General features: G+C 37.9%; 1 protein-coding gene and 1 pseudogene across 1 annotated transcript; both read right to left on the minus strand.

The window, feature by feature from the left end:
• Positions 1–1,376: 1,376 nt before the first annotated feature.
• LOC118070739 (uncharacterized) lies at positions 1,377–8,387 on the minus strand (annotated as a pseudogene).
• A 1,195-nt stretch (positions 8,388–9,582) lies between these two features.
• Positions 9,583–15,546, minus strand: LOC118070740 (uncharacterized). The gene is made up of 3 exons (XM_035089526.1): positions 14,192–15,546; positions 10,329–13,762; positions 9,583–10,283 (listed from the first exon to the last, which is right to left on the minus strand). The coding sequence occupies exons 1-3, from the start codon at positions 15,544–15,546 to the stop codon at positions 9,583–9,585; spliced, it is 5,490 nt and encodes a 1,829-aa protein (XP_034945417.1).
• Positions 15,547–15,569: the final 23 nt, after the last annotated feature.

A 15,569-nucleotide genomic window follows, 5' to 3' on the forward strand; every position in this document is an offset into this window, starting at 1 on the left:
ATTTTTTTCTTTTTAATCTAATCACCATTAACAGTTCTCTATTATATATTGACTATTTTCTATCGGAAGAACATTTTTTTGTTTAATTCATCAAAATTTTATGTTTTTTCTTCAGTCGCTGTGAAAAGTCTCAAGAATGAAAACTATTTTTGTAGAAAGATTTGAGGAGTGCATTTACGTTCTCACATTGATTAATCTTTTAGGAGTTGTTATGGGTTTTTCAAAAATGAGGTTGTTTTTCAAAATATATTTAAATAAATACACGTATATGTTTCTATACTAACTATATTTGTGAATACTATCTATTTACATTCAACAAAATATTGTTCATTGGTTCAAGTTATCATTTACTATTTATTTATTTATAATCTATTTGTAAATTCTAATTATATGCTTCACAAGTGTTTCGGAGACTTATGGATATGATGAACAAATGAAATGATTCCATTTCAATCAGCTTCCTAGCAATTTGGAAGTTTTATCGCATATATAAGCCGTTCAGATGATATTAAAAATGCTGGCTTTATGAAAGAACTCTCCGGTATAAAACTTAATTCATTAGTTTTGGATACTAGATGTATGTATTGAGTATTAAATTCATATCCATTATTTCTGAATTTTTCAATGAAAAAACCACCAATTAAGTTATTATTATGATTAAATTTAACTATGTTTCGTATTTTTCCGAATACGTCGTTTCAATGCAAATGATAGAATTACAAAATTTTAAATTCCGCGATTCATGACACCGAAACTCTGATCCATTCAATGTACATTTTTCAAAACATTTGAATTGCAGATTTGGATTGTCTAATTCTCTTAATGCTCTACGTTCTTGTTGTGTTGGTGGTCGTACATTCGATTTTTCAATTCCTAGAATTTTATTTGTTGTATTCGAATTATTTAAATTAAGTTTAACGTTCATAATTTCCGAAATAAAATTTTTTGCCTGTAGTGATACTGATGGATCATAATTTGGAAATATTATGAATTTTTCCATGAGAAAACGTGTTAGTATTTGATTTTCACGTCCATTAGAACTGGTAACAAATTCAATTATTTTTTTATTACAGGCTTCGAATACAAAAGCTGAGTGACACCAAATAGGTCCCCAATCTTTCACCATGTTTGATAAATGATTTAAAAGATGTACATTGAAACTCATATTCCCGTGACCAAATCATCGTTCGAAGTCCTGCACATATGTTTTCAATAACGTTTAATGACACCTTCACACATTTTGAATGACGGTATGGCCATTAATGGTGAACTCCATTTCTTCTTTCATTATGATCTAAAACATGCTCCATGTTAGCTAATAATTCATCGTTGTTTCGTAATCGGCCATAGCACATATTAAAAGGGTATACTCGTTTTCAGGGACCCAAACTGTTGCCTCTAGCATAGCAATGTAGACATCCGTATTCACCATTGAATTGAGTTGTACACGTAACGGCTGCTCGAGCTGGAGAATCTACACTGCATATAGTAACTACAAATTTTGATACTTTTGTGCCTTCAGAAGATGTCCATGTGATTTCTTCTCTATGTAGTTTTTGTAGTTCATCTACAAAAGGACGTAATAAACAATCCATTACTGGATGCTCCTTATCAACATAAATTGCTGCAAGTAGCATATGCTTCTCTCGTAGACGAGGTGGAAGTTCATTAATCATCGCATAAATAGGCCAAGCACTCGTATTTGAAAATTTCGACATTTTGCAGCCATCTGTATTCATAGTTAATGAGAAATTATACCAACTATATTACTATCACCAAGTTTTCTTTTACCGCTATACTGACAAAGAAATTCTATTCATAATTGTCCTCATTTGTCATTGATATATAAATTTACATACATATATCCTTTTGCTGACGAGTGTTTTACTTGCATTCACGTTTTTCTATGCGTCACGTATGTATTGAAATTTTTATAACGCCCATTACAATTGAACTACAACTATAAATATAATCTAATACTTTTATGTAAGTACGAAGTAAATAAACGGATATCTGAAAATGATTATGAGCAAAACAAAAACTATTGATATTTGAAGCTACATGGAGAAAACAGTAATAGCAATATTGTTAGAATTCAAGTAAACTTAAAAAAAAACTAATCTCCTTCATTTATATAGATGGTCGTACACAGAGAAAATTTCTTTATTGAATGATAGTAAAGTAAGATAATAAAAATTTTTAATTTTTGTAAGTAAACTTAATACTTGAAAGGTATCTATGTAAAATCTCAAATCCAACGATTATAGACGTTTTTTTATTATTTATAACAATTACAGGCTGTTATAAACAAATAAAATTCACGAGAGTAGATATAGAGTCATCAGAGACCTCATCTAGTCGATATTAAAGATATTCCGCCGGAAAAACTCAAATCCAACAATTATTGACGTTTTTTTATTATTTATAACAAATGACGATAACATTTTGAATTCAATTATTACATTAAAAAAGGAAAATAAAGTTTCCGAATTTAATGATGTTTCACATTTGGATTCTACTTTTGAAATTTATTTACTTTATTGGAATTCTTTAGAATCAAAAATTCGTCAACGATTTTTCTGGGCATCTTTAAACAAGCTGTTGAGATTTGGTGTAGAAAACGCAAAGTTTGTTTCGCTCAAAAGGGTCCTCATAAAAAATCGTGTGGTCAAATTCAAATTTATAATGTTGGTTTTCTTTTTGAAAATGGATGGCCTGAGGCAATTCCTCTGCCTAATTATCAGGCTTCTACTATTGCTGGGGCTTTAGTAACTCAAATATTTTGTAGATACGGTGTTCCTATTGAAATTCATTCTAATCAGGGTAGAGAATTTGAATCTGAAATCTTCAAAGAAGTGATAAGTCTTTTTGGTATTCACAAGACAAGAACCACACCTCTTCATCCTCAATCTAATTTTTGAGTCAAAAGGTTGCATAGGAATATTCTCCAATATTTGTCCAAATATGTTAGTAAGAATCAAAAAGATTAGAATAAGTGGATTTCTTTATTTCAATTGGCCTATCGATAATTCTTCTGAGGATAATTTTACAACTAATTTTGTTTTTAATCTCCGTGAACAATCAAAAATTGCTCATCATAATGTACGTGATAAGTTGCAAATTAATCAGAAAAGCTTAAGTGTATGTATGATTTGAAATCTAATGTTCTTTCTTTTAATGTCGGTCAAAAAAAAGGTTTGGTTATTTTTTCCTAAAAGAGTTAAAAGAAAATGTCCAAAACTTCAATGTGAGTGGGAAAATCCGTATGTGATCAAAAACGAGCTGAATGAAGTTGTATTTCGAGTTCATAGAATTCCGAATGGTCGTTTGAAAGTTGTTTATGTGAATAGACTCGCTCTTTATGAAGATGATTAGGTATTGTGACTCTATTGAAGATATACACGGTTGGAGTCATTGTACCGGACTCCTTTTCTTTATTTATTGGCCAAAGTGAAGCAAAGTGAGGTACTAGATGCCCATGGTATCCTATTATTTTTGTTCGGATAGTATGCGTAACTGTGAGCCCAATTTTTCAAAAATTTAGTTTGTGCAGTGAGCAAAAGCTATGGAACTCATTCTTGCGAATTTCTTGCGCAAGGTGGGATTGAATTTGTTGTTTTTATGATATTGTATCATTTATTTAAGAGTCGGATTTTATTTAAAAAGGATGCGAAGTCGAAATTTATTTGGAGAATTGACTCTATGAAGTGTGAACATTCAACCTAATTATTAATCAGACAATAAATTACGATAAAATAATCAAATTTTTAAAAAACTTTAATTCTGTAAGGAACCTTTATTTTGTTTAGTTCCATGACCTTCCAGTTCTTGGCATTTCTTACTCTTTGGGTTTTCATAGTTCTCCCTAGTGGTTTCTCCTGATGAAAAAGAAAGAAGGAAAGGGAATTGGAGATGAAAATTTAAATTTTTAATTTGACTGACGAACGATTAGTTTTCAAGAAATCTTTTATTGTATAGTGTAACGAAGTTACGTTTTTAAGCCGATACTATAGAAAATTAATTTGTCTAATGGAGCGACAATCAGAAAAATTGATTTATCGACCTATGAAAAATAGCGCGAAATTTAAATTATCGGCAGAGCCTATTAAAACCATGTATTAGAGAGAGAGGGTCATAATAGCAAAATGGGCGGAGTCAAGCTGTATGAACAGGGCCGATTTTTCTTTAGTCGTCACACTTGTCTCCGAAGTATTACACTGACGAGACCAACGAGAGTTGTAGCTCACACCCGTACCCTAGAAGAGTTGTAGCTTTTCGTCGACGAGTTGGAGCTCTTCGATTTCCTAGGCAAGGTTGTAGCCTTCCCTCTGGGAGTTGTAAAATCTTAGAGTACCCTAGGTTGAGTTGCAGCTCATCCGCGTAGTTGATAGATTTGGAGGTACACGTTTTGGGTAGGTTTTCATGATATCAACTCTTTCTTGAGTATAGTAGAGGCATTTTATTCATATAAAAGTATTTCAAGATAAAGTTTATTTGTAAAGCTGGACAATTGGAAATCTCGAATAGAATAAAAATATGTTGTAAATTGCTTATATAATAAAGTTGGAATTGGATTTTAATTTGTGTTCGAAGAACTTACTTTGTAACATATCCGTCATAGAATCCTGGGCCATAAAATTCGATAATTTTTAATTTCGAGGATTCGCCTCAAGGAAATTTTATTCGTTACAACAGAATCACGTTATTGGTTTAATTCAGATCATTTTGATCGGTTTGGAGGTTTTAACCCACCGCAGGATTTTTCCCCCCTCATTATTCATTTCATTCATTTTAAAGCAGACAGAATTAAGAGGGGGCAGTATTTGAAACTAGGCTGACTTTTTCGTTTTAGTTATTTTAGAAATTATATTGAATCAAAATTTCAATTCATTTGGTTTGAGGTTTTATTTTAAACTCTATTTAATTTCAGCCTCATTCAATACTTTACTTAACTCATAGGAATTGCCAGGTAGCAATTTTTAAAAGATCAGAAGAAGTGTAAAATATTTGTATGTCGTCTTCTAATGACTCTTAGACTAACGACAATTTTATAAGTTGTTGACGTTGCTTGACGATTCCCTGCTCAAACATTCCTATTGAAAAAGACTAAATCCTATAGGCTTTTTCAGAATTTTAATAGGAAACATCATATTTGAATGGGAAAGTTAAGAAATTGTTGACACTCGCAAAAAGTCTAATAGGATTATACAAATCTGAATAGGTATAAAAATAGTGATCCTAAAACCTATGGGATTACGAACTTTCCTATTCACACAACTGAATAGGATTATGATGATTCTAAAGTGTAGTTAACAGTTCTGTAGGAAACAGAGAGTTTCTAGAGGAAATAATATAAGATATTTAAATAGGAAACCAAGTAATTGGAATTTTTTTTTTATTGTCTATCGAACCTCAATAGGATCCTGCATTATTTAATAGGTTTGACATCTCTAACATCCAAAAGGAGATGAATAGATCTCAATAGGGAAATACGACTTGAAAATTTTTAAATTATATATTAAACCTCAATAGGATTCTGCATTATTCAACGAGTTTGACTTCTTCCATATCTTATTGAGGTTTAATGTATAATTTAAAAAAATTCTAAGTCGTATTTCCCTATCACGATCTATTCATCTCCTATTGAGGTAGAGATGTCAAACTTATTGAATGATGCAGAATCCTATTGAGGTTTAATGGATAATTTAGAAAATTTCTAAATCTTGTTTCACTTTTGAACCCATTGATTTTCTATAGAAATTGTTTTAATGTTCTCCTTTTAAAAAATGTAAAATTCCTTCATGGGCCATTGGAATAAATATATAATTTTGAGTTGCATTCTACCTGTCATATCTTCACAAATGACAATTATGTCTTGTTCTGCTTTAAAATACTTGCTAGGATGCAAACCTAATTAACGTCCAAATTATATCAAATTTTTAACCCAAATAGATTAGGTGAAAGTCATGTTTCCACGTTTTAGAATAGCGCAGTCGACAGCGTACTGGATTGTGGACCCGAGGATGCCTTCTAGAGCAAATTAACATTTTCCTTTCGTTTAAAAAAAATTTTTTTTGTGGCAATAAGATCCTATTGAAACGTTCAATAGGTTTATCTTTAATTTTAGAGGAAATTCTGAGACAACAATATTTCCATTTAATTATATCAAATCCTATTAAAGCCTCTTTTGACAGGGGAAATTGTTATCTCACAAGTCCTATTAAATTCACTAAAATCCTATTGAAGAATCAAATAAAATTCTGCATTATTCTATAAGAAATTCTGAGTCAACAATATTCCCATTGAATAGTATCCAATCCTTTTGGGAAGTTGAATAGGATTCAGCGTATTTTAATAGGACATCTGAATAGAAATTAAGCGATTTCTGTATAAAAAACAAAAACGTTCAATAGGATTCAATAGGGAATTTCCGATGCAATTTTGCTATTGAACTCTCTCTCCCAATAAGATTGTTTAAGCAGGGTTAGAATGTTTATAGCAACGAGGGGAATGTTTGTTTATCTCCAGTTTTTGACTGAGACTTGAGATGACTGGACGTCTTCCATTTAATTAATTAATAGCTGTCATTCTTTAATAAACGTTTACTTTATTTAATTAATTTTCGGAAGTTATTATCTGGATTTATTTTACAATATTTATATTATTTTCTAGTATTCCATGAACTTTTTAAATTTGTATTTAAAAATCATAAGCGTCCTTACTTTTTTCGTTAATATGAATTATATATATTCATATTTATATTGTAGTCTGTGCAGTAATAAATATTTGAATATATTGTTTCATTGTTTTATAATCCCAATTGTGACTATTAAATTTATTGATACTGTTGAGAATTAATCAATTCTCAGTTTAAATTTGCAAGCTGACAGGAACTTCGGCGGCCATCTCGGAACTGGGTCGATAACCAATCGACCAAATAATCAATAATTCTTAATTTAGTCAATCATTTGACTAATTTTCAGTGTCCCTTTTGACTAATGAAGTTCCTGTCGCCATTCTTTCACTGTTCTCGTCCACGTGTACCATTCACATTCTTACTCAACAAATCTGAAAGTTTTGAGTCAATCATCAGTACTAGTGCTATTGTAAATCATCAGGAACATTCAAGCTTCATTCTAAAATCAGAATCAACTAATAGTGCAAGACATTTCATTGTAATTCAAGACATTTCATCAAGAATTATTTTGCATTGCATTGATAGGCTAACGCCACGTGCACAATCACATTCTTGCTCAACTTGAGAAGCGTGCTGAGCTCGTGTGGGAGGTCAATAATACCGAACACACAAAGTTGAGTATTTTTTTGGACATTCAATTAAGATTGAATAATTAAAATAGACATTCAGTGATTTTGAGCGACATTCAGTTTTCCTAGTTAATAACAAAAAGTTTGTCAGTGTATTTAGTGTACCTGTTAGTGCTGAAAATAAAGATACTTTATTTTTTATAAAACCTAACTTCCGTTTGCTCTGTTCCGGCACAATCATCCCTATCCTTAAACGGTTAGGTTAATTCACAAGTTGAGATTTTCTCAACAGATACAATATATCAAATTTACATACAAACGAATAGCCTTTTTAACAGTTGTGGGATGAGTTGCATCAGTTAATAACAATGAACGTAATTCGAGAATAGAAGATTTCAAATATGAGATTTTAAAGACAAATTGTTTAAACAACTATTTATACTCTGATCATTTACTCTTTTTCCATAATTTTTTGAATTAAATTTTGCAGGACAGTAAAATAAATAATTCGGCCGCCCATTAAGCAATTCAGCATTTTTTTGTTTACGAATTACGTGTCGATTCCACTCTTTTTTAGCAATTTCTAAATCATTTTTTATTAATGCTCCAAAACACTATCTTAGGCATTCTCCGTGTATTGGATTTGAATCGTTATAATTATTTATATCTTTTACGTCTTTAAACAATAAAATCCAAAAATCAATACATGATTCTCGTAGTTGAGACCAATAAGACTTAATTCTTTGATTAGAAGTACTTCTTCCTTTAATATAACTTCTATATCCTGATAATTTAGAATTATGATTCATCCTCAAACTTATTTATAAGGATTCAATTGAAACATTTTCAGTACCTATATCAGTATGTAATAAAGTGGGTTTGTTATTGGAGCTAGCTACTTTCAGCCACAATAATTTCTGCGAAAATCCATCGATGCAACCATGAATTGCAAAGCCAAACGGTCTTAATTTATTGTAACCATCGACATGCCACAAAAAATTTGGTCCAGGGACTTTGTATTTCCTTCGTCGGAAACGATGCCTTGCTTTACATTCTATTTCTTCTGGATCAGCAATTTTTAAAATTTTCCGAACAGTTCGTCGCTTCACAGACAAGCCATACAATGTTTTTTTAAGGAGATTGTTCTGACTTCGAGTCGGCCGGACGAGCAAACTGAGTTGACTGCATCGAGGGTATCTTGGCTCTCACACAACCAAACTGCGCGCCAAGCGTCTCAACAAATTGTTTAAGTTGTGAGATGAGCACCACTGTCTCACAATAATACAGATGAGTGTCACTGGGCACTGGAATGCGTAAACACCTTTTGTCTGTAAGGTTGTTTACAATCGAATACTAAGAGTTGTCTTATCACAAACACTCGCGAATGAATATTTCACTAACTATTCCCGAAAAATATTCACTACTAGAACCTTCTAGAGTTATTCGATATGCATCCAAGCCGTTCTTATCCGGCTCGAAGGACCAAATGTTCTGACTTCGAGTCGGCCGGCACAAAAACTAGTGGACTGTATGAATTAAGAGCAGAATAAGAAAAAAGGTTGGATGCTAGAAGGTTCAAAAATATAGTGTATTAACACAGACTGCTTGAGTTTTATAGTTTTTTATTCAACAATAACACTTAACTTAAACAATTGAAATTCTTAATCACTACGGTTAGGTGAATTGACTGTACATTAATTGTTCATACACTTCTGAGTTGTCTGATGGTTATTTTGTCATCAAATAACAGAGTCTCAAAAAACAGTGAATAGCAACATTCACAGTATACACCAGAGTTATTCGGGGGAGCGATGTATAGGTGAATGTCCGTGAGGCACTATGGCGTCGACGCCAGTTCAGCTTCGCGCCCAAAGACACTACAAACTGACTATATTGGACCACTTGCACTGATGAGAGTAATTTGATGATTCACGTTTCTTCGTGAGAGCTGTCTGAGTCTATTTGACCGTACGTTGTTGTACAACGAGTGAGCTGACTGCAAAAACTACGATTTGACTGCGAAAACTTATACAGAGCTGACCGCGTGATTTGCCTGGAGCTAACTGACTTTGTAATTTTCTACAGAGTTGACCGCTTGATTTGCCTGGAGCTAACTGACGCCACAAGTGCTCGACCGCGTGCTTGTTGGCGTCACTAGGGCCGTAGAGTTGCCTTCTGGGCCATGAGGGAAATACTTCCCGATGATTGGTCCAGTGAGTTGACTGACGCGCCGGTGGACAAGTCCGGCATTAACAATTTTTGAATATTTCTGACTAACTGACTTGGGCCCCTCCAAGTCAGAACATTGTCCCACCATCAGCAACGCCTTTGCTGATCTTCTGCTGGTGGAGTGTATGGTAAGATGACTAGTTTTGTGAGTGGTCTGACGAGTTCTGCTGTTGCTGTCCTGAGTTTGACTGTTCTGATGAGTCCGTCTGATCCTGGGAACACCTCAATCACTCTGGCGAGAGGCCACTTCGTTGGTGGGAACCGCTCGTCAGTGAGTAGTACAAGTGAGCCGACTGTGATGTTGTGAGCGGGGTGTTTCCACTTGGAAATGGCGAGTTGCTGCTGAAGGTATTGTTTTGACCACGTTGACCAAAACGATTGGAGTCGCTGCTGAATAAATTGCCACCTGGACAAGCGTGGCATTGGCACATCTTCCAGTGAAGGCTCTGGTAATGTTACTAGAGGTTCACCAACCAAGAAGTGTGCTGGAGTCAACGCTGAGATGTCTGTAGAGTCGGCTGAGAGAGGCTCGAGTGGTCTGGAGTTCAGGACTGCTTCTATCTGGACAAGCAGTGTGGAAAGCTCTTCATATGTAAAGAGTGAGTCGCCTATCGTTCTGTTAAGATGGAACTTTACTGATTTGACTGCAGCTTCCCATTTTCCTCCCATATGTGGTGCAGCTGGTGGATTAAACTTCCAGTCAGTTCCATCCTTTGCAAATACAGCTGCGAGTTGACTGAACTGTTGAGTCCCCTGCTTGAAGAGTTGTCTGATAAGCGTGTCTGCGCCTTGAAATGTGGTGCCACAATCACTGTGGAGAGTTCAGCAGACACCTCGACGTCCAGTGAACCTTCTGAACGCTGCAATAAATGAGTCTGCTGAATAATCTGTTACAATCTCTAAGTGAAGTGCAGAAGTAACGAAGCACACAAAAATGCACATCCAACCCTTAGATGTTTTGGCGCCTCTGCCTTTCCAAGTCTTTAGCGTGATGGGACCAGCGTAATCCACACCACAGACGGCAAATGGTCGGGCTGGAGTGATTCTTGATAGCGGCAATTGACCCATTAACTGCTTCGCTCGTTCGCCACGTAAACGAGCACATTTCATACAATGATAAATATAGGATCGTACTGGGAGTCGTCCGCCAATGATCCAGTACGATGATCGTATGAGGTTCAGAGTTGCCTGCGTCCCACCGTGCAATGTTCTTTCATGAGCATCTGCAATGATTAGTCTGGAAAGATGAGTTTTCTGTGGTAGGATTGCAGGATGCTTTGCTTCTTGGTCCAAGCTAGCATTTGCTAACCTCCCTCCAACACGTATGACTCCCTGAGTGTCAATAAATGCTGTCAATCGTGCGAGGGGGTGTGAGACGGGCAGTGAATTTGAGTTGATCTGCTTGATTTCTTGTGAGAAGTACGATTCTTGAGTTGCCTTTATCCAAAAAATCCTTGCTCTCTCTAATTCTTGTGGCGTGAGAGGGAAGGTGAGAGATGACTGCGGTACTCGTCTGAGGAGTTGGCTGAATCTGAAGCAAATTGCAGTCACTCTGAGCAATTTGATCAGCCGAGAATGTCTGTATATCATATCCCAATGATAATCATGTTGAATTGTCTGAGTAACTAAAGTGAGCCCGGGCCGCTCTTCCTGCTGAGCTGTTGAATCGTACACTGATGATTGAGTTGGCCATAATGATTCGTCTGCTGTTAACCACTGTGGTCCTGTCCACCACAGGGGGTGCTTCCGAAGCTGGGATATGCTGATACCTCGAGAAGCACAATCCGCTGGATTTTGTTTGCCAGGTACAAACCTCCAAACGCTGATTGGAGTGAGATCTTGAATTGCTGACACTCTGTTTCTTACAAACTCCTTCCAACGGGATGAGTGAGACTGAATCCAGGTCAAAGTCACTGAGGAGTCTGTCCAACATACGAGTTGAGTGGGCTGAATGTCTAAGTTGTTCCTTACATAAGTGATTAGTCTGGCAAGCAGCAATGCTGCGGTGAGTTCTAGTCTAGGAATAGACATCTTCTTCAATGGAGCAACCTTAGACTTTGAGCAGACTATAGTTGAACAAGTTCCATGATCTGGATGAGTAGTCCGTATGTAAACAACAGCTGCCATAGCTGCTTGTGAGGCGTCTGAAAAACCATGAAGTTCCACGGTCGATTTCTGAGTAATCCGTAACCATCGTGGAATTGAGAGGTCTGAAACATGTGAGAGTTCTGATCTGAAGCTGTTCCACTTGGTGATGATGTGATCTGGGGCTTGGTCATCCCAGGAAAGTTTATCTAGCCAGATTTCTTGTAGCAACATCTTTGCTCTGACAATGAAGGGTGCTAGAAATCCAAGTGGATCGTAGAGTTGTGCTGTTTCTGATAAAATTATTCTCTTTGTGAGCTTGGACTTCTCACGAGGAGGTTTTGAGTTGAACTTAAATGAGTCGTTCGCTGGAATCCACGAGAGCCCAAGTAATTTCGTTTTGCTGCTCTCAAAGGAGTGGATCTGCTCTTCTGATGAGTTGTCTGTAAGTGATTGAAGGAATTGAAGTGAGTTGCTGTGCCATTTCGCTAACGGGAAGCCACCTGCCATGCAGAGTTGTCTGACTTGGGTTGAGATGTCTATCAATTGACTCACGGTGTCAGCACCTCCAAAAATATCGTCCACATATCTTCCTTTTAGTAGTGGATCAACAGCTAGAGGGAACTTATGACCCTCATCCTTCACTAGCTGGATCATTGTGCGAACAGCCAGAAATGGAGCTGATCTGGTACCATACGTGACTGTTGTGAGTTGATATGGGATGATCTTGGAGTGCTCGTCCACCCACAGGATTCTCTGGAGATCCCAATCATCTTGGTGGACTTTGATTTGTCTGTACATCTTGGTGATGTCTGATGTGAACACAAATTTATGCTGCCTGATCCAAATGAGTACGTCTGCAATGTCTTTCTGGACTTTGGCACCAGTATGTTGAATATCGTTCACTGATAGACCACTAGAAGATGGACTAGAGCCATTAAATACTACCCTAAGCTTTGTAGTAACACTGTCTTCTCTTAAGACACCATGATGAGGCAAATAATACACTGGAGAGTTGACTGGACTTGCCTTGGCTCGTGTCATGTGGTTCAGTGACTCGTATTCTTGCATAAAGTTGTGATAGAGTTGTGCATATGAGTCATTCTTGGTGAGTCGTCTGATCATGTGTAGTAAACACTGATGAGCTCTCGCTGATGAGTTGCCTAGAAGAGATGGTGATGCTTTGAGTGGTATTCTCACAATATATCTCCCATCTTGATCTCTTGAATGAGTCGTAACATAATGATCTTCACAAGATTGATCATCTGGGCTGAGTTGGCTGGCTAAGGTCTCTGGAACTTCTTCTTGAACCCAGAATTTTGTCAAGAGATCAGATACTTGCTGGTATGAGTTGACCCTTGCTGCGTGATGAGTTATCTGACTTGAGCATCTTGTCTGTTGTGGCATTCCAATGAGCATCCATCCAAAGATTGAATCTTGGGCTATTAGCGATGACTCAGGAAATTGTTTTATGCCTGCCTTCACAATTAGTCCATAACAATCTGCTCCTATTAAAATGTCAATGGGTCTTGGAGTTGAGTAGTCTGGATCAGCAAGTTGCAGAGAGTTGAGAGCTGACCAGTTGAGTTCCTTGAGTTGTCTGGTTGGTACAGTACCAGTGACACATTTGAGGATATGAGCATTAATTGTAACTTGCTCCTGTGTGTGAGTTGATCTAAGTGTCACTGTTGTCACTCCTCTAGTTTGTACAGCTGGTTCGTTACCAATTCCCAGCACTGATATTACTGATGGACGACGTTGGAGATGACAAGTCTTTACCACACTTGATGAGATGAACGTCAGCTCAGACCCTGAGTCTATCAGGAGTCTTACTGGAAGCTGAGAGTAGTCTGAGAGTAATACTGCATTGGCTGTGGCGAGTAAGACTGCTGAGCTGTCTGCTTGAACTGGAGACTCATTCGTGCATGGATCTTCTGCTGCCCTGAGTGCTGAAGAGAATCGTCCATGAATCTCTGAGTTGTCTGTATTGTTCTTGGTGATTGTTGAATCATGTGAGTCGTCTGAGAGTTGACTAGTGTGAGTTTGACTCTGTTCTTCAGCTGTAGGAGATCGAACGAGACCTTCTGACTCTTCTTCCAGGACCCTCAACCCTCCTGAGGCCGAAACCTCATGTGCTAAGGTCATCCTTTCCGTCGAGTCATCAGAGAAGCATTCTTTACTCCTGTCAGCACATATAGATTGACATGATTCATCACCATTAATCGTTGAGTTGTCTGCATGTTGAGTGATCACACCACCACTTGGAGAATTGACTGAAACATGATTAGAGTTGACTGCAGAGAGTTGACTATGATGATGAGTTACCTGATGAGAAGTCTGCTTAGATGAATGGGTGTGATCTGGAGTCGGCTGTGGAAATGGCACATCGTCATCTCACTGGGAGGTTGATGGGTGTTGGCTGCTGTGAGTAGGCTGCGGTTCTTGGCCTGGTCCATATCCTCTTTTTCTTAGCGATTCTGTCCTGGGCGTATGGATCATTGAGTGGTGCTTTAAATTGCACGTGCTGCATCGTTTCTCTGACTGGCACACCTGGATGGAGTGGTGGCCGAAGCAATTGAAGCACAGCCGTGCTGCGAGGACCAGCTTGTACCTTTCGTGTTGTGACAGTCCTGCGAACGCTTTGCAGTCAACCAAGTAGTGATCCAAGCTGCTGCATTGATCACACGGGTAATCTGCTTGTCGTTTTTGAGCCCCATGCCTGGAGGCTCGAGTTGTCTGTGGGTGAGTAGACTGTTGCGCTCTTGATTTTCTGGTGACCACTGGGGTAGGCCACCGTTTTGCGTGCCGAGCCGCTTCCTGCGCTGACTCCATTGCACGTGCCCTGGTAGAGATGAAGTTGAGTAGACTGTCTAGAGTTGTCGGTGAGCGAGACCTACTTCGCTCGAGTTCCCATGACTCACGTAGCGGCTGCTCGAGTTTACTGGCCACCAGGTATACCAAGAAGTAGTTTGCTGAGTCGACTGGGACATTGAGTGCCTTCAAGGCATCTAAGTTTTGCCGTACTACTCCCACAAGGTTTTCGAGTTGTTCAGCTGACTTTGATGATGGTGTGGTCACACTGAACAGGTCCTTGATGTGGGCAAAGATGAGTTGTTCTGGGTCATCGTACCTGGCCTTGAGCTGATTCCATGCTGGCTCATACCCATCATCATTCATCACAGCATGACGGATCAGTTGAAGTGGGGGACCTGATACGTTGGCCTTCAGGTAGTGTAGTTTTGCTACTGGTCTGAGATCTTCCCGATCGTGGACGAGGGACGTAAACATGTCCCGAAATTGCGTCCACGTTGATGAGTCGCCTGCGAATGTTGGGAGAGGGATCTCTGGGAGAGTTGCCTGTCGGTAGATGATTGGAGTTGACTGCTTTGTAGAGGCTTTGTACTCATCGATGGCCTTCTGGATGTCTTTCTCGTGTAGCTCTGATTTTACACGATGGAGAGTTGACTCTATATGATAATGCAGCCGTAACGCACTTTCATACACTCTGTCGGTCATATACTGGTGTTTGAATAGTGTCAACCGACACCCTACTCCTAATGCCTCATGCTCCACCACGAAGTATGTCCAGAGGTCGTTGAGTTGTGATAGCTTCGCCTCGATTATGGGCATTGTGACGAGAGCAGGCTGTCGCACAAGATCAGCCACGTCTTGCTGCATAAATTGAAGCTGCTCATACCTGGACATTTGAGACGTCAATTTAAATAACGTGGTGTTTGCCAGAGCAGGTGGTGACTTGGACCTGTCACGTGATGTTGTTGCCTTTTCGGGAACCTTAAGTGTTGTTCCACTGGTACCTTCTGCCTGAGAGTCGACTGGAACTGGTGATGGTGCTTGGCTTACACTCACTTGCTCTAATATCTCACTAATACCTTCAACTGACTCATTGTCTTCGGCTACATCAACGTAGTCCGAGTTTGCCGGCGAAATTAACCGTTTGTCTGCCATTGTTCAGTTGAGTGAGTTGTCTA

The sequence above is a fragment of the Chelonus insularis genome, unplaced genomic scaffold (genome assembly GCF_013357705.1).
Source record: "Chelonus insularis isolate UGA/USDA-ARS -01 unplaced genomic scaffold, ASM1335770v1 contig_67_pilon, whole genome shotgun sequence".
Lineage (NCBI taxonomy): Eukaryota > Metazoa > Arthropoda > Insecta > Hymenoptera > Braconidae > Chelonus > Chelonus insularis.